This window comes from Narcine bancroftii, chromosome 1, assembly GCF_036971445.1.
Source record: "Narcine bancroftii isolate sNarBan1 chromosome 1, sNarBan1.hap1, whole genome shotgun sequence".
In the NCBI taxonomy this organism is placed as follows: Eukaryota; Metazoa; Chordata; class Chondrichthyes; order Torpediniformes; family Narcinidae; genus Narcine; species Narcine bancroftii.
Window position 1 is genome coordinate 281,354,715 of NC_091469.1, and position 25,015 is coordinate 281,379,729.

The 25,015-nt window shown below is 40.2% G+C and overlaps 1 protein-coding gene across 3 annotated transcripts; it reads left to right on the top strand.

The window, feature by feature from the left end:
- Positions 1 to 6,660: 6,660 nt before the first annotated feature.
- Positions 6,661 to 24,830, top strand: LOC138744855 (transmembrane protein 80-like). Of its 3 annotated transcripts, none has more exons than XM_069901626.1 (6): positions 6,669 to 6,799; positions 11,701 to 11,717; positions 12,964 to 13,057; positions 13,162 to 13,254; positions 19,855 to 20,056; positions 23,171 to 24,830. In XM_069901626.1, exons 1-6 carry the CDS (start codon positions 6,733 to 6,735, stop codon positions 23,181 to 23,183), a joined length of 486 nt encoding a protein of 161 aa, XP_069757727.1. In that variant the 5' UTR covers positions 6,669 to 6,732; the 3' UTR covers positions 23,184 to 24,830. The 3 variants fall into 3 exon arrangements, with proteins under 3 accessions (XP_069757738.1, XP_069757727.1, XP_069757746.1); XM_069901645.1 differs by lacking the exon at positions 6,669 to 6,799 and adding an exon at positions 6,846 to 8,765; XM_069901637.1 differs by lacking the exon at positions 23,171 to 24,830 and having other exon boundaries at positions 6,661 to 6,799; positions 19,855 to 20,060.
- Positions 24,831 to 25,015: the final 185 nt, after the last annotated feature.

Here is a 25,015-nt window from a genome sequence, read left to right on the forward strand (position 1 = left end):
GCATGTCTTGATCTGGTTCATGCCGAGGCATGCAACAAAAATTAGTTGGAGCAGTTCGCAAAAGTTATCCAGAGATGGGGGAAGTGGGTTCTCCCTCTCAATAATAGGGAAGAACTTGGTCATCAGGTGTGAGGTGCTCTTGCAACTGCTATACGTGGTGCATGTGTGGACCATCTACTTCACTTCTGTCCTGGCAGTCACCAGAGCTGTTTTCTGGTTCATGTGGGGATCCATGATGAAAAAGATCTGAAGGGTTGCCAGACAATGGTGGCAAGGGCATACCCAAAGTGGCCCTCATCCTATTGACTACCTTTGTGTGCAGGTGCATCAGGCTGTGCGAGGATCCAAAGAATGAGGGTACCAAGTGTTGCTAGGTCCTGAGGTTCCATCTGTCCCAGCTGTTGCGAAGGATGGGCCTGGCCCTGTTGCAGTGCAATGTCCTAGTCAGCTGGACTTTGCTATACTACCTATCCTTCATGGAAAAGTTTTTTTTTCCAGACTAACACCTTTGACTACAAGGCAATTGGGCAGTGGTCAGCATGGAACATCCTGCAGACACTGAAAGACTAAGACTCAATGGACATGGTGGGGTGGTTCCCTGAGCAAACCACCCAGGACATCTGGCGATATGCCTCATCACCAGGGCTCGCAAACAAGCACCAGGTCTGGCTGGCAGTAAGAGGAGCTCTCACAGTCAAATCCTTCCTGTACAACTGGAACACCACCCACCATGCACATTGTTCCTGAGATGACTGCGATGGAGTGGAGACAGTCACTCACCTCTTTGAGAATGCAGATTCACTAATAGTGTGTGGAAAAGGATACAAATATCCTTGTCACTATTTATTCCCAGCAGCAATGTGACAGAGGACAGAGTCAGACATCCAGAACTGCTGGAAAATCATCAACTCGGTGAAAGATGTGCTTTAGTCTGCCTGAAACCTCTTGGTCTTTCATATGGAGATATTGATGTGGCAATGCTGCTGACTGGCACATTCCAGGCTGCAGGAGTATGTACTGTGGGATGCACTGAGTCATGGCGCAGCCATTGTGAGGGCACTGTGGGGAAGGACCACACTAGAGTCCTCCCATTACTGTGCATTGAAGGGCTGAGACTGAGGGGAAGACCCTCAAACAGCAGAACAGGGGAGAAGCGACAAGGTGGTCATGGTGTAAAGAGAATGAAATATAATAATGCATAGTGATGGAATGTGTGGATATGAAAGTAAGGGTTGAAATTAACTCTGAATGGTTTTCCTTTTATAAATAATTGATTACGAATAAAGTCTATTTTTGGTTTTAAAAAATCAGCAGAGAGGGCGAAGTTCGGTGGAGTGATATTGGTAGGAGACTCCATTTTCTGGAGCTGTAAGACAGACTCCAGGTGTTGCCTTCCCTGGTGCCAGGGTCCAGCATGTCTCTGAATTACAGGAAATTCTGAGGGTAGTGGAAGAAGAGCTGCAGGTCGTAGCCCATACTGATACTGGTGTAGAAAGGAAAGCAAATGTGGTTCTGCAGTAAGTTGAAAAGCAGGACTTGTCAATTGGTAAACTCAGGATTATTACTCATGTCACGTGCCAGTGAAGCAAGAAGTAGAAAGATGATGGGTCACGTCTCCAGAATGGAGGACCATCGCCTTCCCAAGATCGTATTATATGGCGAGCTCTCCACTGGCCACCGTGACAGAGGTGCACCAAAGAAAAGGTACAAGGACTGCCTAAAGAAATCTCTTGGTGCCTGCCACATTGACCACCGCCAGTGGGCTGATAACGCCTCAAACCGTGCATCTTGGCGCCTCACAGTTTGGCGGGCAGCAGCCTCCTTTGAAGAAGACCGCAGAGCCCACCTCACTGACAAAAGGCAAAGGAGGAAAAACCCAACACCCAACCCCAACCAACCAATTTTCCCTTGCAACCGCTGCAATCGTGTCTGCCTGTCCCGCATCGGACTGGTCAGCCACAAACGAGCCTGCAGCTGACGTGGACTTTTTACCCCCTCCATAAATCTTCGTCCGCGAAGCCAAGCCAAAGAAAAGAAGGAGCTGATGTAGGAGAGAAGGATTCAGATATTTGGATCATTGTGCTCTCTTCCAGGGAAGGTACAATTTGTTCAAGAGAGATGGGTTACACCAGAACTGGAGGGGGACAATAGCCTTGTGGAGAATTCACTAGTGCTGGTACAGAGGAGTTAAACAATGGCAGGAGGATGGGAATCTGAGCAGCAGGGTAATAAATGGGAGGAGTTGAAGGTATGACAAGCAAGCCTGAAAGGAAGAAGAACAAAGGACAGTGCAGTTACAGCAAGACCGATTGGCTGAAGTGTATTTTCATGCAAGGAGTATTGTTGGTAAGGCAGAAGGACTTTGGTACTAAGAATTACCACATCGTTGTGTTGACGTGGCTATAAGAGGGACGATTGGTAGCTCAATGTTCCTGGGTTTCATGGTTTTAGACAGGATAGCAAAGGAGGTAAAAGAGGAGGATACATTGCATTGCTAATCAGCGAGAGTGTCGCAGCTGCACTCAAAGAGGACCTAATGGTAGGCTCGACTACTGAGGCAGTGTGGGAAGTGATCAAAAATAAGAAAGGTGTAATCAATCAGAACAGGGCTATTCCATACGCCTCCCAATTTCCCCCAGGAAATTGAGGTACAGATATGTAGTCAAATCATGGACGTTGCAAAAGCAATAGGTTTGTTGTAGTGGGATAATATTTCCCCCATATTGGCTACGACGTTCTTTGTGCCTGAGGCTTGGATGGGGCAGAATTTGTTAACAGCATTCAGGAAAGTTAGATAGTGCATCCAGGAAGAGGACCATACTAGATGTTGTGTTTATAAATAAGTCAGGTTAGGTAATCAGAGTTTAAATGGGAGAACATTTTGGGAATGGTGATCATTCTTCCTTAAATTTCAAGATAGTAGGAGACAAGGAAAAGCTTGGGCCTTGAAAAATAAAAACTAAATTGTAGGAGGGCATATTATGGGAGTAAACTGGGAAGAGTTCTTATTGGACAAGCCCTCAACTGAAATGTGGAAGTTGTTCAGGACAAATTGATTAGAGTCCAAGGCTAGCATGTTCCAGTACAAAGGAAAGATAAGGATTGTTAGATAAGAGAACTTGGATGATGAGTGAGCTCATGAACTTAAGTCAAGAAAATCTGACAGGGCTTTGGAGACTACAGGAATAAACTTGAACAGGGCATTAGGAAGACCAGAAAAGGCCATAAACAATTTCCTTAGCAATCAGAATTAAAGAAAATCCCCAAGGCTTTCTATATTTGCATTAAAATCAAAAGGGTTATGAGGGAGAGGTTAGGACCACTTCAGGACAAAGCTTGGAGGCAGAGGAATTGGGTGAAGTACTAAGTAGTTTACATTAGTATTTACCAAGAAGAAGGACATGGACAGTTATAGGGAGTGTAATGTGTCGAATATTCATGCATTATGGCATTTTGAAATTAAGGAAGAAATTGTGACGTGTCCATTGTGGAGCATTGAGAAGGATGACCCCTGGACTTGATGGGATATATCCCTGGTTATTGAGAGAGGCAAGTGAGGAGATTGCTGGAGTCTTGGGAGTGGCTAAAGTTGTACATTTGTTTAGAATGGGAAATGAGGATAATCCAGGAAATTATAGGTGCATAAACCTCATATTGGTAGAAGGTAAACAGTTGGAAAGGATACTTGTGGATAGGATTGATGTACATTTGGAAAATCACGGTCAGATTAGGGATATTATAACTGTGAGGGGCAGGTGGCGTCTTAATCTGATTGGGTTTTTTTGAGGAGGTGATTTAAAAAGTGCCCATTCAGAGCCAGCTCTTCAGCGCTTGACGTCCTGTTTTGCGGAAACTGCCAAAATATTTGGCCTGGAAGTCAGCCTGAAGAAAACTGAGGTCCTCCATCAGCCAGCACCCCACCATGACTACCAGCCCCCCCACATCTCCATCGGGCACACAAAACTCAAAACGGTCAACCAGTTTACCTATCTCGGCTGCACCATTTCATCAGATGCAAGGATCGACAATGAGATAGACAACAGACTCGCCAAGGCAAATAGCGCCTTTGGAAGACTACAAAAAAGAGTCTGGAAAAACAACCAACTGAAAAACCTCACAAAGATAAGCGTATACAGAGCCGTTGTCATACCCACACTCCTGTTCGACTCCGAATCATGGGTCCTCTACCGGAATCACCTACGGCTCCTAGAACGCTTCCACCAGCGTTGTCTCCGCTCCATCCTCAACATCCATTGGAGCGCTTTCATCCCTAACGTTGAAGTACTCAAGATGGCAGAGGTCGACAGCATCGAGTCCACGCTGCTGAAGATCCAGCTGCGCTGGGTGGGTCACGTCTCCAGAATGGAGGACCATCGCCTTCCCAAGATCGTGTTATATGGCGAGCTCTCCACTGGCCACCGTGACAGAGGTGCACCAAAGAAAAGGTACAAGGACTGCCTAAAGAAATCTCTTGGTGCCTGCCACATTGACCACCGCCAGTGGGCTGATATCGCCTCAAACCGTGCATCTTGGCGCCTCACAGTTCGGCGGGCAGCAACCTCCTTTGAAGAAGACCGCAGAGCCCACCTCACTGACAAACGGCAAAGGAGGAAAAACCCAACACCCAACCCCAACCAACCAATTTTCCCCTGCAACCGTGTCTGCCTGTCCCGCATCGGACTTGTCAGCCACAAATGAGCCTGCAACTGACGTGGACATTTACCCCCTCCATAAATCTTCGTCCACGAAGCCAAGCCAAAGAAAGAAGAATTAAGGATAGAACAGTGGATGTTGTGCCAATGGACTTCAGTGGGACATTTAACAAAGTTGGATGATTCAGAAGGTGCGGATGCATGGAATTCATTGTGAGCTGACAGTTTGGATACAAAAGTGGCTTGCCCATAGAAGATAGAAGTGAGTGTGGAAGGCTGTTGTTTGGGCTGGAGCCCTGTGACCACTGGTGGTCCACAGGGATTGATGTTGGGACTCATGTTCTTTGTAACATATAAAAAGCTTGGATGAAAAAGTAGGTGGATGGGTTAGTAAGTTTGCACGTGATACAATGATTGGTGGAGTTGTGGACAATGTAGATGGAGCGAAACATGAAAATATGCAGATAAAAGCACAATACTGGAGAAACTCAGCAGGCCACACAGTATTTTATATAGCAAAGATAAAGATACATAACCAATATTTTGTACATCAAGATGTGAGCAAAATAAAGGCAGGTGCCTGAATAAAATGGTCGGGGGAGGGGCACAGGCTCCCAGTCAAGAGGTAATAGGTGCATAAGGGAGGGAGGGCACAAGAGAAAATGGGGATAGCTCTGTGAATGGAGAGGGAAAGGGGTGGAGAATCAGAGGAAAGGAGATAGAGGGATAAGGAAGAGTGGGAGAATGGGGAGTGATCCAGAGAAGAAGTCAACATTTCAGTGCTCAAGTGGAATAGATGGTTATAAGAAAAATACTACAGGATATAGTTACTGATACAGGCAGAGAAATAGCAGGGGGGTTTAATCCAGAAAGTCAAAGGTATTGCAGTTTGGAACGTTAAATATAAGGGGAAATATATACAGTTAGTGAGTGGTTCTTAAAAGTATTGATGTGGGTCAAAAATGGGGGGAGAGAAAGAGGAATGGTTGTTCAGAAGAGAGAGGGGACATGTTAACTGAAATTGAAAAATATAGTGTTCATACCATTGTTTTGTTTTTATTCCCATTTTTCATTGTTATTCAAATGGAAAATATGATGCAAATAGCATGGTATAGAGTCCAATTAAAAGTAAAATGCAGAAATTCTTACCACATGCAACTACCCTTTACCCCTACACCTCACTTTTGTCTCTTCTGTCCTCCCATTTGATTCCACTTATTACCTCTTAACTGTTAGCCTGTGCTCCTCCCTGTTCCCATATCTTCTTCCTCCCCACTCCTCCATCATTTTATTTATTAATGTTTTTTTTCTTAGACTTCAAGAAGGGCCCAGACCTGAAACTTTGGCTACCCTTTACTTCTTATGGATGCTGGGTGAGCTGCTGAGTTTCTCCAGCATTCGATCCCAGCATATTTGTGCATTGACCTCAATCCCAACATCTGCAGATATTCTTGTATAACTCCATTCCATTCTCCCAGTTTTTATCTCTGTGTGGTACCTGATGTCTCGATGCAAGTTGTTTTTCCATGACTGCAGTTTACTGCAGTTGACAGATTTCTGGCCTGTATCTTCTATTTCCTGCTCTTCTCTCTCCCAAGCAAAGAAATTCTCTTGACATTGCAAAAACTAAAAATGCTGGACATGTGAAACAAAATCAGGAAAATGTGATTATACTTAGCAGATGAAATAATAACTAAGATTTGTGAAACAGCTTACATTTCAGATGGAAGTGATCATGATTGAACTGGCCAATGCCTCTTTTTTATGATTGGCGAGTAGTAATGGACTGTTATCATTTAAAACAAATTTAATTTTGATAAAAATGTATTGTTTCTAATGAGCTCCAGGTTTGCTGTAACTTTACGGGAAATGAACAGAATCGCGATTTTAATGGAAAAACGTTAAACTCCAAAGCCTGGATTGGATCTTCATCATATTGAGAGAGAGAGAGAAAATGAATCAGTCTAGTTTTTGATTTGCAACGTGTCTTTTTTAAATTCTCGGAGAGAACACGTTGCACATTCTTGCTGAATGAAAAGTTCGGCGCTGCTCGTTACCGGGGGCGGTGCTACATCGCGAAATGACCGTGCGGAGGTTGATGGGATACTGGAGGACCATTAAGTCGGAGAACATGGTGTTGAAGAAAGGTGAGGCAGTGAGAGCCATGTTGCTGTGGCAACTGACGTGGTTTTTAGTTCCCCAAGTTACTTTGCAATAACAAGATTGAGTTAATAGCAAGGGGTTTTAAGAAGTCTTAATAAGCTTTTGAGCGACAGAGTGCTTAGAACCACGTGGATTCTGTAAAATTCACTCGGTGATTTATGTGAATTGAAAAATATTGTCTGTTTATGAGATTTATGTGAAAGGAAACGGCAGTGCATTTTATCATCCAATCCTTTTCTAAATTCGCTAACTGTCTTGGATGTGTTTGTGTAAATATCAGCCAGCTTGGGAATTTTTGGGTTTCCAAACACCCTTTAGGTCATGGACAGTAGCTGCAGTAACGACTAAACCCGACCCAGAAGGAGATTAATGTTGAATTGTGGTGTCTTCAGTATTCACTGGAGTATCCATTGGAATTTAGGAAAGGGCCAGGGGGGTTTGTGAGTCTTTTTATCAGTTAAAGACAAGATTGGTGTCTTGGGTAAACTTATACCTCTCATTTTGTTCGTTTTAGATTGGTCACAGTGTTTGAGCTACCGAAAGAAAATAGACACACACACCAAGAGCAGTTCAGTTTAAACAAATGTTTATTACAAATTCAAAAGCTGATTTCACACTACAATATGCAAGCCCTTCCCAACTATACTTATCAACGCTTGGACTGGTCCCACTGCCGAAGCAAGGCAACGATGGCACACTTGTAGTAGGTTGTCAGGGCGCCGGTAGCAGCTTCTCCACCTCCCCCGACCGGGACGTTGCTCGGAATCTGGCTGTTCTTCCTTCTTGACAAGGGGTGTTCCCACCCCTCAGAGAGTCTAAACTTCAGCAGCAGGACCACAGGCTTATATACCCCAAAAACAATTAATCATGCGCCTACTCCTTCTAACATTTGTTAGTCAAAATCAAAGCTGAACATACTATCCTACAATTTAGAAGATTAATTATTATGGAACCAGGATGTTATGATATCCTGGTTTATCTTGTAGATACAAACTTCTCGAGCAAGACAGGTTGTGACCAATTTGTCAATTTCAGAGTGTGGCGTTTGACAACTGCTTTCCCTGGGCCTCACAGTGGAATTCCATTTCAAAGTGCATCCTCAGATAAATCCCCATGGCTGAATTTAATTACATCTGCTAGTTCTGACAGTAAGGTGACCTGAGTGTGGCCCCTAGTGTCGTCAGTTCCACATAAGCAAAAAGCATCTGGGCACATGGTTTTAATCCTCCATTACAATTGGGAGGATTGCTTCTTGGAACATAGAATATAGAACAATACAACACAAGGGCATATCCTTCACCGCATGTGTCGGTGCTGAAGATGATGCCCAAGTTAAACTGAAACTTTGCTTCTTGCACGTGGTACAAATCCCTCCATTGCCTGCATATTCATGTACTTACCTGAAAGCCTCTCAAACGTTACTATTTGCTTCCACCTCTTCTCCAGGTATCTTCCTTTCTCCACACCAAAAATCTTGCCCAGCACATTTTTAAACGACCTCTAATATGTGATTTTTTTTCTTACCCTGAGTAAAAGATTTTGTCTTCCCTAGCAATGCCTCCTGTAATTTTAGAGGAAATGACCTGCATATTCAATCTCTAATAGCTTATACCTTCTAAACTTGCTTCTCTTTATCTACCTTTAGAGACCAGAAGTGTGAGTGGCACACAGTCTCTTTCAAATCATGAAATCCCTTGGATTATTTTCACTTATGGCAGAACTCTGCACCCCAAACTCCTGATCTATCAATACCATATGGGAGCCACCCCTGTCCCACTCCTCACATCCTGTCCTCTTTACTGGCTTTTCATTACATTTAAATAAAAATCTTGTTAAAGGACTTCAGGTCAAAACATTGACCATTCTTTTTCTCCCACAGATGTTGTTTGACCTGCTGAGTTCCTCCAATAGAGTGTGTTTAGCTTCAGATTCCAGTTTCTGCAATCTCTTGTGAGCTTCTAGTATCTCTTCAATATGCTAGCTAAAATGCAAAGAACAATATTTGTATGGTGTATTTCATGTAGCAAATTGTCCCAAGGTATTTTAAAGTGGGGTCGTCAAGCAGAATTTGACACCAAGCCACGCGAGGAAACATTAGGACAGCTGTCCAAAGGCTTGTTGTAGAGATGTGTTTTGGGGGTGGGGGAGTCTCAGAGGAAAAATGGGACTTGGGTGAATAAATTTACAACTGAAATTATGGCCTTGGTGAAGCAATAAAATTTTGGGGGCAGAATTGGAAGTGACAAATATGTAATTATCTCAGAAGGTTGTAATGTTAATGCAGAATTCTGCTGGAATTAGTAGATGTGAATTTTCAGAACATTCTGGAGCATAGGAAGCTGAGGGAGGAAACGAAGAGGTAAATAAAAATCATGTGGGCCAGATAAAGTCAATAATTATCCTTTTTTTCCCCCCAAGGTATGGAAATCTAAAACTAGAGGGCAGAATTTCAGGTGAAAGGGGAACAATATTAAAAACAACCTAAAGGACACCTTCACACAGAGGGTGGTGGGTAAAAAGAATGAGCTGTCAGTGACAATTGTTTTATTCAAAAGACATTTAGACAGGTATATGGAGTGAAATGGTTTACACGGAATGGGCTGAATGCAGGCAAACAGGACTAGCTTGGTCAGCATAGCCAAATTCCATGCTGTGGAGCTCTGATTCTGGTTATAGTGATAGAAGAGATAAATGTTTGGCTTCACAGGTGTTGATGAGTACTCAGATAGGTTTAATTGCTTCATTGCTGCATGTATAAGAGAGCTAGTTTTGCTTCTAAATTTATGATCGCCTTTGGAGTCTGTAGTTGCCATTTTTCAACATAAGGACCAAAGTTGTGCCAATGAAAGTCAAAGAAGCCATTATGAAGCTGAAAAACAAGAATAAAACAGTAAGAGACATCACTAAAACCTTATAATTACCAAAATAAACAGTTTGGAACATCATAAAGAAGAATGAACATACTCAGTAAACAAACCTGAGTATTCACAAACACCAGTAAAGCCAAATGCCCCAAACATTATGGTGCTGTAATTTCTAAATGTATACAAATAACCTTGAATAAAATCTGGAATGTGCACTTTAATCATGTGTGAATTGTTTGATTACAAATATAAAACTGGAGTACAGGGACAAATCAAGGAAAAAAGTGTGCTGCTGAGAAACTAAAACTCTGCCTTCAGAGTGGGCGATAAGGTAACCTTGGCTATTCAAGGTCACCTGGAAAGCAAAGTGTGCACATGCCCAGTGCATTCATAGTCACTTCCTGGTTAGCAAGGACATGTGATGCATCTGGAAGGCATCCAAGATGTCAGCAACCTCAGGACTACACCATCTGCCTGTGCTGGTGATGTCTCCCTCCCAGATGCACTGAACAACTTCTCTGCATGTTTTGAGGAGAAAAGCGATGTGGCTGTGAAGTTGACCACCTCTCCTCCAAATGATCAGTTGCTGTGTCTTACAGTGGTTGATGTGAGAAGAGTGTTGGGCAAGGTCAACCCATGGAAAACTGCTGGACTGGATAATGTTACCAGCAGAGTGCTCGGGATGTGCGGCTCAGATGGAAGATATTCTCACTGACATCCTTAACATCTCCCTGAGAAACACCGTGGTCCCAACGTGCTACAAAGCCACCACCATTGTCACTGAGGCGAAGAAGTTGTCTATGATCTGCCTCAATGACTACCGCCCTTCCGCACTCACATCTAACATCATGAATTGCTTTGAGAGGCTCATCATGGGACACATCAAGCTCCTGCTGCTCTATGGATGATGCTATCGCCACTGTCCTACAACTAGCCCTGCCCACCTGGAAAATAAGGATGTATTTTCGAAAGCTGTTTATTGACTTCATTTTGATACTCAACACAATCAAACCACAGTACCTGCAATTGGATTCTTGACTTCCTTTTGGGGAGACTCAAGGTCTGGATCTGAAAGAGCATTTCCAAGACCATCACACTGATTACAGGGGCTCGAACCACGTCATCAAGTTCACTGATGACATGACTGTGGTGGGCCTTATTAGTAAGAGTGATGAATCAGTGTTCAGAGATGAAGTGCAGTTGCTAATGGGCTGGTGCAGAGTGAACAAACTGTGTCTGAACATTAATAAAACAAAAGAGATGGTTATTGACTTCAGGAAGGCTCGGGAGAATCACTCTACTGTTGAAGTTATCAAGGGTATAAAGTTCCTTGGTGTGCACTTGGTGGAGAATCTCGTCTGGTTCCTTAACACCAGCTCCATAGCCAAGAAAGCCCAACAGCACCTCTACTTCCTGCAAAGGCTGTGAGGAAAATTAATCTCTCCCCCCACCCCACCCCCATCCTCATTACATTCTACCGAGGATGTATTGAGAGCATTCGGAGCAATTGCATCACTGCCTAGTTTGGAAGCTGCACTACCTCAGACTGTAAGACCCTGCAGAGGACAGTGGTCAGAAGAAAATATCATTGGGGGCTCTCCTACCATGATAGACATCTACAACACATGATGCAGGTGAAAAGCAATAAACGTTGTGAAGGAAGGCCTTCACACACCTCATGTAAACTTTTCTCCCTTTTGCCGTCCAGTAGGAGATACCATAGCACTCGGGGCCTTGTGTCCAGATTGGGCAACATTTTTTTTCTCCCAAGCTATCAGGCTCCTGAATTCCCAAAACGTATGTGGATAGTGTACCATGAACTTTTATTGTATATGCCTTAATATTTTAACATCTATTTTATGCTATCTTGTTTTTACCATGCAATGCATGATATGAATGACAAATAAAGGTGACTTGACTTGCAACTAGTTAGTAGACTGGAGAATAATATTTATTTTTCTGTGCTTGAGTGAATGGGTGCGAAAGTAAATTGTAATCCAAAATTGTATCTTCTTTTACAGTTAATTCTACTACTGTTGTATCCTTTGGAATAAAATTTAACCAGTAATTGAAATGCAACATTTACTCTAGAATGGTAGCTGTTGTATCAATGTCTTCATTAAAGACATTGTACATAAATTTGTTTCTCTGAGTTGTTTGACCTTTCTTATTGACTGCTATGTGGATTTTAAATTTTAATTGCGTTTCTAAAATTACACAAATTTTCTCCATGGACAAGAAATGATGCATATTTCAGTTTTTTTTTAATAATTTTTTTTATTTTCACACTGTGAACCATATCAACCAAAATATGTACAAACGTTTCTCATTAAATATACACAGTGGCATTTTACATATTTCAAAGTTGAGACCAGTTAACTTGCCACAGATTTGAAATTGAAACTGAATTTATCCTGGTACTCATAATGAGTTGATTTACCCACAAATTCATCAAATTACCAATTATACTTATGTTCATTTTGATACAGTTGTAAGAACAAGAATGCTTTTTAATGAGTGTAATGAGGTTTCTTGAATAATGTCCTGTTTGGGGGGTGGATTTGGGCAAGCATTTTACTCTTTTAATTGTTCCTAAGAAATGTCATTTGAACTCGCAAGTGTTTTTTTAGGTTGCACTGCAGGGAGATATTTGGCAAGTTTGAGAAAGTAGTTGATATTTTTATCACTGTTAACTGCAAAGAGAAAAATGAAATCTTTTCAGTCATTGTGTTTCTCAGGACAGAGATCACCTGACTCTACACAGAATGGTAACTGCTGTTGTGGATACTTGAATTTAATATGTTTTAGAAAGTTAAGTCAATGTTGCTGCATTTTATTATCCAGTGTCCAGCTCACGTTGCTCTTGAGAAGGTGGAAGTGAGCTATTTGATGCAGTCTATGTACTGGTTGTACTCCTAAAGTCCTATCAGATGGAGAGCCCACAAGTGACACCACAATTTTGAAAACCCTGAAAGTTCAGGTTAGAGGTATGGCAATGGGGAAAACTTGCCTTTGTTTCTTTGCTAAATGAAATTCTGCATTAATCCAAATGCATAATGCACAAAATATATGTTTTCTATTGTCAAAAGAAATGGAAAATTGTTGAAAAAATAATCAGCTTATTTTGAAAATTATCTATTTGCAAAGTAATTTATCCCTCTATAATTTCAAAAAGTCTGCTTAGAAACTGAGGACTCCAGGTATTTGAGAACGTTAAGTGGTCCAGGTTGATGATGTGCATAACTTTCATTGCTGTCAAATTGCCTTAACCAGGATTTCAACAGCTTTCTTCTATACCTCTGCAGATGATTTATTATTTCAATATATTTTATTTTATTTTTTATATTCTTGCCACTTTCCTAATGGTTATCTACAAAAGTAAGTTTTCACTTCAATTTTACAATAACTATTTTAAAAAATGCTCATGTTTAAAACTTTGAGTTCCAGGCATTTTTAAAATATATTACCTGTATATGTTTCAGGTCAGGTTTTCACTTTCCCAGGTGGTTATCTGGCTCTTGATTTAGTTCTTCTGATTCTAATGATAATTCTAGAAGTGACACGGCTATACCATGGTAAGATGTTATATTAAATTGTATATATTGTGTTGAACCTCTATATAATGAGTGATGTGAATTTTAGAGAATTTGGAGCTATATTAACCTGATGACTTTCAAGGAATGTGCTCTACTTTTTTGTGAAGTTAAAGATCTATTCATTTGGGAATAATTGTTTTCACTGTGAAAGCTTCCTCTATATAAGCATCTACTCTTGGAGATAGCTTTGTTTGAAAGATTTTTTTTAAAGATTTCAAAATTATTTTATTGTCATGTAATAAATCTGAAAATGTAATTTTACACAAAATTTCCTGTAGTCTACTGTAAGGCAGACTAATTTGCTATCAGCAAAAATTGTCCAGCGCTCCTTACATCCAGAGAAAGAAAAGCAGAAGAGAGTCCCCCCAGAGTCACTGAAAATCCATGGCTTCACCTCCAGCGCTTCTGCATCCTCCACAGCCACACAGCTTTCAGTCCAAGTCATCTGCAATACAAGCTCCAGATGCAAACTTCTGACATAATCAGGAAGCCTCCAACACCCTCAGCACCCTTTTTGATTAATTCGTGAAAGCAAAATCTGGCCTCAGTTTAGGAGGTGTAGGCAGGAACAGGCGATGCAGCCCTCAAATCTGTTCCATCATTCTATTAGGATCACAGTTCACCTGATCATGGCATGAGTTTTATTTTGCGAAATGCTCTATGATAGTGGAAAATCAAAAGATTTCCTAATAAAAAATTTCTAACAAGAATTCTAAAAATTAAATATCTGCCTAGAAGAAGTATCTTGAATGCTTGACTACATGTTCTGAAATTTGCCCCAATGTTTTAACTCTTCCCATGGAGGGAAACATCCTTCCAGCTTCCACCCTGTCAAGTGGGCTAGGACCCCTTGATGTTTCTATAGGATTATCTCTGCTTCCTCTGAATGTAAATGAGTGAAAGCTATAAAACTGACAATTTTGCCCCCTAAAATGAGCCAAGTTAGCCTTTACTGAACTACCTCCAAATGAAAGTTTACCCTTGGGGTGTGAACTCATGTACACCTTGTACAGTTGCTAGTAAGATCTTCTTAATTTAGGATTCTATGGTTTTGGCAATAAAGACCAACATATTTGGTATGCGTATGCTAACCTTCTCTCTTTCAACCATGATAATGATTTCTAGATACCACTATCACAGCATTCTGCAGTTTCTCCCAATTTTCTGACCTTTCCCATTATTCTCGATTCTAATTGAAACATTGAATTTAAAATATTTTTATATCTGTACTCCCTATTTTAAAGTTTACTATTCTAGCTGGAGAGGGAGTGGCCTGGCCTCCATCTTAAGAACATAACAGCAGAAGAAATAGGAGGAGCCTTCAAACCTGTTCATTCATGAGGATCATAGCTTATCTGATGTTGGCCTGAACTTTGCTCTCTATCTACTCCTGTAAACTTGGATTTCCAATTTTGATTTTCTGTTCTTTCTATCAAAGGGATCAAACTTGTTTCGCGCATTCTAGTATATTTGAGAATTTTTAGCCACTTAACCTATTTATTCTCACTGAAGAGACACCTATCTTTATTATCATAAAGCAAACCTGACTACATCAACTCCAGTAAGAAAGCTTGTTCATATAGATTATAAATAATTGTGGCCAGAATACTGATTCCTGTGGAAATTACCTCTTTACAATTTGCCAACTTGAAGATAAATATATCTATCCCATCTGTTTTCTGTTAGCCAACATTCTATTCATGTCACCAATATCATCACCGACGTGACGAGTTCTCACTTTGTGCAGTAACTTTTGACCACAATAAATGGGGATTTTCCCATCATAAAACCACATTGCCATAACATTTTCTTAAAGTTATGTGAATATTTTCTCACAGTGGATTCTTTCTTTCTTTTTCAATCTTTTTATTATTATTATAATTTATAAATACATACAGTTCAAAGAGATATTAAAAAAATACATAGTAAGTAATGAATTAATACAGAGATATTAAACAATAATATTACAGAATAAAAATATATCATAAAAAAAAATTTTTTGATCAGTTTAGGGTGTGAACTATCTCTAAAAAAAAAAGATATAATTAATAACAATATATGAAAAAAGAGAAAAAAAAACCCCAAAAAAGAAGAAAAAACAAATCTGAATTAAAAAAAACTTTAAAAAAAAACTTAAAAAAAAACCTACAGATATAGCTAAACCACGCCGATCACTCCGATCTCATCTTACAGCCCAATTATCATACATAATCATAGAAAGAAAACAGAGCCAGATCAACTCACCACAAATGAAAATATTGAATAAATGGTCGCCAGGTTAACTCAAACTTAGAAGGGGATTCATAGACAGAGTTTCTAATTTTCTCTAAATTTAAACATAGTATAGTTTGGGTAAACCATTGGAAAACAGTGGGAGGATTTACCTCTTTCCAATTTAGTAGTATAGATCTTCTAGCCATTAGTGTAAGAAAAGCAATCATATGATCCGCAGGAAGAGATAAATAAGTCAAATCTATCATAGGTAATCCAAAAATTGCAGTAATGGGATGTGGTTGTAAATCAATATTCAAAACAGTAGATATAATGGAAAAAATTTCCTTCCAATAATTCTGTAAAGAGGGACAGGACCAAAACATATGTGTAAGGGAAGCTATTTCCAATTGACATTTATCACATATAGGATCGATATGAGAATAAAAGCGATGGAGTTTATCTTTAGACATATGAGCTCTATGAACAACTTTAAACTGTATTAGTGAATGTTTTGCACATAGAGAAGAAGAGTTTACCAGTCGCTGAATTTTATTCCAATTTTCATTAGAAATATGAAGGTTGAGTTCTCTTTCCCAATCATTTTTAAACTTTTCAAAAGTCCCAGAATTTATTTTTGTAATTATATTTTATAATTTAGATATCACACCTTTTGGAGGGAATTTTGAATATAGTATATCCTCTAAAACAGTCGTAGTCTCCCGATTGGGAAAAGAGGGTAAAGTCGAAACTAAGAAACTCCTAATCTGCAAATATTGAAAGAAATGAGATCGAGGTAAATCATATTTCATGGATAATTGTTCAAATGACATGAAAGAGTTATCCAAGAATAAATCCGAAAAGCATGTTATACCTTTAACTTTCCAGAGTAAATAAGCTTGATCAATTAGAGAGGGATGAAAAAGGAAATTTAGTACAATAGGAGTTTCCAAGATAAAATGACTTAGGCCAAAAAATCTCTGGAATTGAAACCATATACGTAGTGTATGTTTAGCCATTGGATTATCAATTTGTTTATATAATTTAGTAAGAGTAAAAGGGAGAGCAGCTCCCAAAATAGAGCTAATTGAAAAATTTTGTATCGGTTTAATTTCTAAATTTACCCAATGGGGATTTAGAGATAATTCTGAATAATTCACCCAATACCTTAAGTAACTAATATTAATTGCCCAGTAATAAATTCTAAAGTTGGTTAATGCCAACCCTCCCTCTAGTTTAGATTTCTGTAAATATTTTTTCCCCAATCTAGGATTCTTGTTTTGCCAGATATACGAGAACAATTTAGAATCGACCTTATCAAAAAAAGATTTAGGAACAAAAATAGGTATAGCTTGGAATATATATAAAAATTTAGGTAAGATCATCATCTTAGTAGCATTAATTCGGCCTATCATGGATAGGGATAATGGTGACCAATTGGTAAGTAAACTGCCGATCAGGTCCAATAGAGGGAAAAAATTAGTCCTAAACAAATCTTTATGTTTTTTAGTAATCTTAATCCCTCTCACAGTGGATTCTAGCAAAATGGAATGGCCTAATGCAAGTACAGTGGTCTGTTTTTTTTTCCATTGTTGATCCTTTCTTGAGTAAACATTTGTAGTTTTTCCATTCTGCTGTGATCTTTCCAGAACTCCAGGAATTATGAAAGATCACCACAAATTATTAATAATTAATCATTATCCCCACAGCATTTCTTTAAAATAAGTGATACATGCCATAAGGTTCAGGAGCTATTACTCAACATTAATTCACCTAATTTTTTTTCTTTGGTGATAATTATTTGTTTCAATTCCTCCTTCTCTTGCATCCAGATTTTCTACAGTAACTGATAGTTAAAGCAGTTAACTATCTTCTGCTGTGATGTAGTAAGTTATAAATTGATGCTGAAAATATTCTAATATTCCAGAAATTTGGACAGTGTTTTGCCTTGTTTTCAGTCTTTGTGAGTACACCTTACAATTGAAGGACATTTTAAAAAAAAAAATCAGAAATGCTGGAAAACTCAGCAGGTCTTGCAGCATCTAAAGGAGGTAAAGATATATAACCAACGTTTTGGCCTGAGCCCTTCCTCAAGGTATGAGTAAAAGCGGACAGGTGCCTGAATATAAAGGCTGGGGGAGGAGCACAGACTGACAAAAAAGAGGTGATAATTGGATATGGATAGGAGAAAAGGTGAAAATTGATCAAGGGAAGGGGTGGCTCTGTGAATGCAGAGCTGGAGGAAAGGAGATAGAGGGAAAAAGAGATAAGGCACTTTCAGGTACACCAAACACTCGTTTGTAAAGGTGGAGGTTAATTGCCTATGTGGCTAAAGACGTACCTTCCTGAATGTGCAGTGGCTTGTTGTGAGGTGCCCATTCCAACCCTTCTCGGGGAGGGATAATCAGCAGAGCACTGCATTCTGCTGCTTGACCTGAATACACAGCCGCTGCAAGCAGCTGGTTAGGAGCAGGCTGATGATGCCGTCAGCTCGTGACCTATCTCCCCACTTACCCCTCTCTCTCCAAGATGGGGGCAGCAGGGACCGTTGGGGCAGTGTGAGCTGTCACTGAGAGCCCTCGGGGCAGCAGGAGCTGTCAGTGAGGGCCCTTGGGTCAGTGGGGACCGTCGGGGCAGTGGGGACTGTCGGGGCAGCAGGGACTGTCAATGGGGGCCGTCGAGGCAGTGTGAGCTGTCAGCGAGGGCACTTTTGGCAGGGGTGACCATCGGGACAGTGGGGACCGTCGGGGCAGTGGGGACCGTCGGGGCAGTGGGGACCGTCAGGGCAGTGGGGACTATCGGAGCAGTGGGCGTGGTCAGCAGGGCTGCTTTGGCCTTCAGGGCCGCTCCCTGTGGCTCAGAACATGGCAGAGCAATGACCGTCTTCCCTACCCATAATCCCCCAGGCAGCTGGAACCATTCTGTGGTTCCCAAAACAGTGCCAGCTGCCTGGGGGATTATGGGTAGGGAAGACGGTTATTGCTCCACTACAGTTTTATGACAGGTGGTGCTACGGCACCAGTTGCCTCACCTTCATCAGATCTGGAGGGCACAACAAGGCATCTCTGGATATGAATGGGACACTGGAGCAGCCTTTTAGGGCTGCTGTCTGAAAGATAAATACTTAAGTTTTTCATCCACTCCTGTAGCTGGCCTCAAGGCAGGGCCTGACATGAAATGGCCTATAGAGACCAAGCTAAATAAAAAATAGGGATAGAAGAAGGGGAGATCCAAATTGAAACAGAAGTTGGTCAATGCCATCTGGTTGGAGGGTATTCTGACAGAATACAATGTTTTGTTCCTCCAATTTGTGGGTGGTCTCCATCTGATATTGCATGGACTGATGTGTCGGCATGGGAATGGGGCGGGGAATTTAAATGAGTTGCCATTGGGAAATCCCCGCTATTGTTGCAGACAGAGCAACGGTGCTGAATGAAGCCATCTTCCTGTCTCTGTTCAGTCTCGCCAATGTTGAGGAGACCACAACAGGAGCACCGGATGCAGTAGATGACCCTTGCAGATTCATAAGTAAAATGTTTCTTCACTTAGAAGGACTGTTTGGATCCCCGAATGGTAGTGACGGAGGAGGAGTGGGCACAAGTGTAGCACTTCCTGTGGTTTCATGTGTAGGTTACAAGGGGGCAAGTAGGGAAAGTAGACAACTTTCTGTTAAATCTCTTCTGCACCCCCTTAAAAAAATTCCATGTCTTTCCTCTAATGTGGTAACCAGAATTGCATACAAGATTCCAAATGTGGCCTGACCAAAATATTATTTGGTTGCAAACATGATTTTCCAACTTTAAATTCACTGAACAATAAAAGCAATCATTCTGTACAAATATCCTTGTGGGAAAGTAGGAGTGGACAAGAGAGTCATGGAGGGAGAGGACCAGTGGAAGGTGGAGAGGGAAAGATGTGTCTATTGGTGGAATTACGTATAAAGTGGCCAAAATTGTAGAGGATGATACGGAAGCTAGTGGGGTGGTAGGTGAGGACCAGGGAAATCCTGTTCTTGTTGCACGTTGACGGGGAGTATGTGCTTTTACAGTGTCAGTGACTGGAGTTTGAATTTAAATTGAGTAATTGTGGGAATTACCTGAATAAAGTGAACTTTTCATAATTAAGGACAATACTACTCTTTTTTTCAAATTACTTTACATTTTGCACTGTCTTTTAAACTGTTTGTTCTTAATGTAGGTGTATTAGGCATTGTAAGAGCGTCTCTCAGGCAACCGGAAAATGCACAATCGACAATCCCTGTGGGTGCTTGATACAGGAAAACAACTAGAGTAAAATCCCCTTTGTAAAATAAAAATGTGTGTCCACCATAAAAACTGTTTTGATATATTTTCTTAATCTGTTCCTTAGGTTTCAAAGGGAATCTAACTGAAGAAACAGTTCCAATAGTAATTAACCTAGTTTTGACGATTGGAAGCATGTTGCTTTCCTTGTACTACTTGTTGTGGCAGACCTATGTGCTGAAAGCAGATGTAATAATGAATGCAATCCTTCTGATAATTTATGGATTGGAGGAAATATTGGACATAATTGCTGTTTCATCTTTTGCCAGGTAAATTTTGATTTGCCTTGTATCTCATTTAAGTCCAAATGTCATTGATATCGATGTAACATTGATAACTATTTCTTGTTCATCTTTGAACAAGGTTGCATTATTTGGAAGTTCTAAAAATCTGGTGAAATTTCAGTTGGCTAACTTAAGATAACTGAACTATTTAGGCAAGTTAATTTCTTCTTAGTAAAGTTTATATCATTGGTAGTTTGTGATTTATGATCAGCATCAGTCAGATTTCCTACCACTGATCTTCATTCAATTACAGGTATTCCAGTTAGAAATCATATGTGGCGTCATAACTTGCAATAGTTTTAAAATTCAGTACTGTTTTATTTGTGCTTTTATCCTATAGTACAAATATAAAAAGCCTTACTTTGATCATTCAACATCAGTATCTCATGCAAAAATATTAATGCAGTGCAGAAACATTGAAAAACACAGGACAATACTCCACTGATTATGAATCCAAATCCCACCTACCTGCATGTGGTCTCTATCCCTCCATTTTTTGTTCATGTGTCTGTTCAAATATCGCTCAGACATTGCTTTTATCATCTCCTTGGCTGCACATTCCAGGCAACTTCCACATTCTCTTTGTTAAAAAAAAAAAATTTGCAAATCTCCTTTGAACTTTCCCTCTCTTGTATTTGACATTTCCATCCTGAGAAAAAGATTCTATCTACCCTAAAAATGTCAACATTTTGTATATTTCTTTGAGGACATCCCTCATCTTCTGAATCATGAAAACAATCCAAATTTGTCCTTTCCAATCCAGACAACTTTCTGTTAAATCTCTCCTGCACCCCCTTAAAAAATTCCATGTCTTTCCTCTAATGTGGTAAGCAGAATTGCATACAAGATTCCAAATGTGGCCTGACCAAAATATTATTTGGTTGCAAACATGAGTTTCCAACTTTAAATTCACTGAACAATGAAAGCAATCATTCTGTACAAATATCCTTGTTAAAGCATTGGCAGTTTCTTCCCTTTCTTACCTCCATATCCTGGGATAGATCCCATCAGGGCCTTTGGAGTCAGGTTGCTCACAGTGAGAGGTTATGTAGAGAATGATTAGATATTTCAGGCTATCCAGAGAAATTACATGCAAATTAATGCTTTCTAAATAACCATTGGCCTTGAGATGGGTTGAACTAACATCTACTTCATCCTGAAGTATGCATCAGACCAGAACATGCAAAGAAGACCAATTCTCTCCCAAATGATCAGGTGCTGTGTCTTGAAGTGGCCAATGTGAAGAGAGAGTTGGGCAAGGTCAGCCCATGGAAAGCCTATGTTAACATTCCTGGCAGAGTGCTTAGGGGATGTGCAGCTTAGCTAGCAGATGTTCTCACTGTCATCTTTAACATCTCCCTGAGAAGTGCCGAGATCCCAACGTGCTTTGAAGCCACCACCAATGTCTCTGTGCTGAAGGCTTCTGAGTCCTGCCTCAATGACATCTATCGTAACGAAGTGCTTCGAGAGGCTTGTTCATCAAGCTCCTGCTGCCCCCGTCATTGGACCTACTGTAGTTTGCACATAGATCCAACTGCTCTAATGGACAATACCACTGCCCTACATCTAGCTCTCACCCACCTGGAAAATAAGGACTCTTATGCTCAAATGCAGTTTATTGACTTCAGTTCAGCATTCAAAACAATCAATACCTCAGTATTTGATAAAGAAATTGCTGGGTCTAAAACACCTCCCTCTGCAATTGGATTCTTGACTTTCTGTCTGGGAGACCTCAGGCAGTCCAGATCGAACATCACTTCGAAGACCATCACATTGAGTATGGGGGACTCCAGGACTGTGTGCGTAGCCCACTGCTGTTCACTCTGCTGACCCACGACTGTGCAGCTAAACACAGCTTGAACCACAACATTAAGTTCGCTGACGACATGACCGTGGTGGGCCTGATTAGCAAGAATGACAAGTCAGCATAGAGAGATGAGATGCAGTCACTAATTGGCTGGTGCAGAGCCAACAACCTGTAATGAATATTAAAAAAAAACAAGAGAAGGTTGTTGACTTCAGGAGGGCTTGGCAGTCCACACTCTGGTGACCAGTGATAGGTTGACCGTTGAGGTCATCAAGAGTATCAAGTTCCTTGAAGTGCACTTGGCGAAGAATCTCTCCTGGTCCCTTAACACCAGCTCCATAGCCAAGAAAGCCCAGCAGCGCCTCTACTTCCTGAAGAGGCTAAGGAAAGTTAATCTCCCACCCTCCATCCTCACTACATTCTGCAGAGGATGTATTGAGAGCATCCGATGCAACTGCATCACTGCCTGGTTTGGAAGCTATACTACCTCAGACCACAACCTGACTGCAGAGGATAGTGAAGTCAGTGAAAAAGATAATTGGGAACTCTCTTTCTACCATGAAGGACATCTACAACATTCGGCAGGCAAAAGATAATAAATCTTGTGAAGGACTCCACACACGCCTCACGTATTCTCCCTTCTGCCATTTGGTAGGAGGTACCGTAGCACTTGGGCTCCAATGTCCAGATTGGGCAAGTTTTTTTCCCCCACCAAGCCATCAGGCTCCTGAATTCCCAGAATATAGGTGGATAGTGCACCATGGACTTTTACTGTATTCGCTTTAATATTTTATTATGTTTAACATATTTATGTCAATATCAAACATGGTCCTGGAGAAACACTATCTCATCTTTACCGTGCAAGCATGGTATGAATGAAAAATAAAGATGATGACTTCTCTGCTGTAATATATTCTGGTTTCTCTCAACAGCTAAATGTTGGTCACTTAAAAAGTGAAAATTACTATTTTTTAACTGAATTAAGCAGAATTTAGTGGGGGACCTGTTTCCTAGAAATTGAATTGTGAACTTATTTCATGTTGTATCAATAGCCAATAGAAAGCCATTGCTTAGCAACTTTTTGCAGAAAGTAGCTTGTGTTCATTGAAGTAATAATTCTGACTGATAAGATGTTAAGATGAGGTTTTATAAATTTAAACAAGCTCATGATTGTGCGCATTGTCATTAGACTAGAAGAAATAGTTATTCCATCCATTTAACTGGATTCACTTTGCTGTTGATGGGACTGTGAAAAGTTAGCATATTACAGTATTTATCTTTATTTTGTCCAGGACCTACACATGAAGTGATTGGAATGATGCAACGTTCATTTATCCACTATTCCCACTCCTGAAAGATTTTGCAGTTTGTCAAATAGGATCAAAACCTTTGGAAAAATTAAAGTTTCTGCAAGGATATTGCGTAAATATAGGGTGATATTCTGATTTTGCATTTCTAATTAATCTGATACCTGCCTCCAAAAAGATCTACAAACTTCATTCAGACTGCTTTTCCTTCAGCATCAGAAACTCTATCGTGTATTAAATGATGAAACTGCACTGCCAAGAGACAATGTCCTACATTCAGTGTCATTCATGTTGAAAACGAAGGTGATGACCCTGCATCTGAAGCTTTGTGCTTTGCACCAAGTGCCAAATTACGTTGCCAGTTGATTGAGAGCAAAATCTTTAAATTCAGTTCTTTGGAAGAAAAACAAACATTCTTTAAGGGGGTATGTTGTGGACCTCAAGGATGCTTCTAATCATTAGTAAATTTATTATAATAAAACTTAATGTTATATATACATGAATTACATTTTAGCTGGTTGATGTAAAGATTAATTTGAATATTGTGTGGGATAATCATCAAGATTTTTGTGTGATGATCCATTTTGCTGCAAAAAATCATTTACATTGTGGTTTTTTTGTGTGGAAGAATGAAGTTTGCTGCTGCATTGATGATGTGCTTTTGCATGTAGTAGAAACGTTTGAGGAGTTTCCAGTCAATCGGGATTGTGAGCATTGTTGACATGAAGTCTGGTGTTCCGCATCAGTATCCAACAAGCGTTTAGTTAAAGATATGACCATTTAAGATCCAGGATTTTTTTTGTAAGTATCTTGGATTACATTGAACAATTTTCATATCAGTCACTGTACATGTGCTTGTTTATTAAATAATAGGAGCACTGCAGAAATTACTTATGCAGCAACTTCCATTTATTGATACAATTTTTAGATGAAGGTCATAGTCACACAAAGTGGAAACTTGCCTATGCTGACCAAAATGTCTAACTTCCACTTGTCCAACTTATCTGCGTTTGGCCCATATCCCTCTAAACCAATTTAATCCCTGTGTCTGTCTAATTTTTTATTAAACTTTTCAACATTACCTGCCTCAACCACCTCCGGCAGCCCATTCCATACACCTACCACCCAATATGTTAAAAAAAAAACTTTGCCCTCAGGTTTCTGTTAAATTTCTTCTCCCTCCACCCCCCTCAATCCTATATCCTCTAATTACTGATTTTTTCTACTTTAGTAAAAAGGCTCTCTGCATTCACCTGATCTGTTCCTCTCATGATTTTGTATACTCTTGAGATCACTTCATTCTCCTGTGCTCCAAGGAGTAAAGCTCGAGCCTGCTCAAACTCTCCCTGTCACTCAGGTAATGAAGTAAATCACAGTGTCAGCTTGGATGACATCAAGAGGCTTTTAAACTTTATCATGCAACTTCATCCTTTAGTTTTTTAAAGTCTTTGCTTTCCCCAGCCAAATGAAAGTACTGGGAATAGCAGATTGAAATATTGTATATTGCTCTGAACATGAAAACAAACATTGCAAGCCATCTATCATTCTATGTTTTGTGTATTTATACTAATATTGGAACATTGTACGGCTGAAGCAATTTCAAGTGTTTGATAATCCAAAAAGTAATAAAAGATTGCTTAAGACATCTCAGTAGTTTTCATTCTGGTTGGCAAAATTATGGACATTTCAGCAGCCAATGTAGACTTTCATGGGAAAGTACTTTATTTTCTCCATTTTTTTTCAGTTATGCAGTTCTGTTAATAATAACCTTCAAGTACCATGAAAAGATCCTTGTAATCTCAGTCTTCTACATCCCCAAATTCCAGTTGT

What these genes read in the sequence shown, in the direction of transcription:
- LOC138744855 (XM_069901626.1), top strand. Translation starts at nt 6,733, where the DNA reads ATGACCGTGCGGAGGTTGATGGGATACTGGAGGACCATTAAGTCGGAG. An exon ending in CCTAATGGTTATCTACAAAA is followed by an intron (nt 13,058 to 13,161) that starts GTAAGTTTTCAC and finishes TATATGTTTCAG; the next exon opens with GTCAGGTTTTCACTTTCCCA. An exon ending in AGTGACACGGCTATACCATG is followed by an intron (nt 13,255 to 19,854) that starts GTAAGATGTTAT and finishes TCTGTTCCTTAG; the next exon opens with GTTTCAAAGGGAATCTAACT.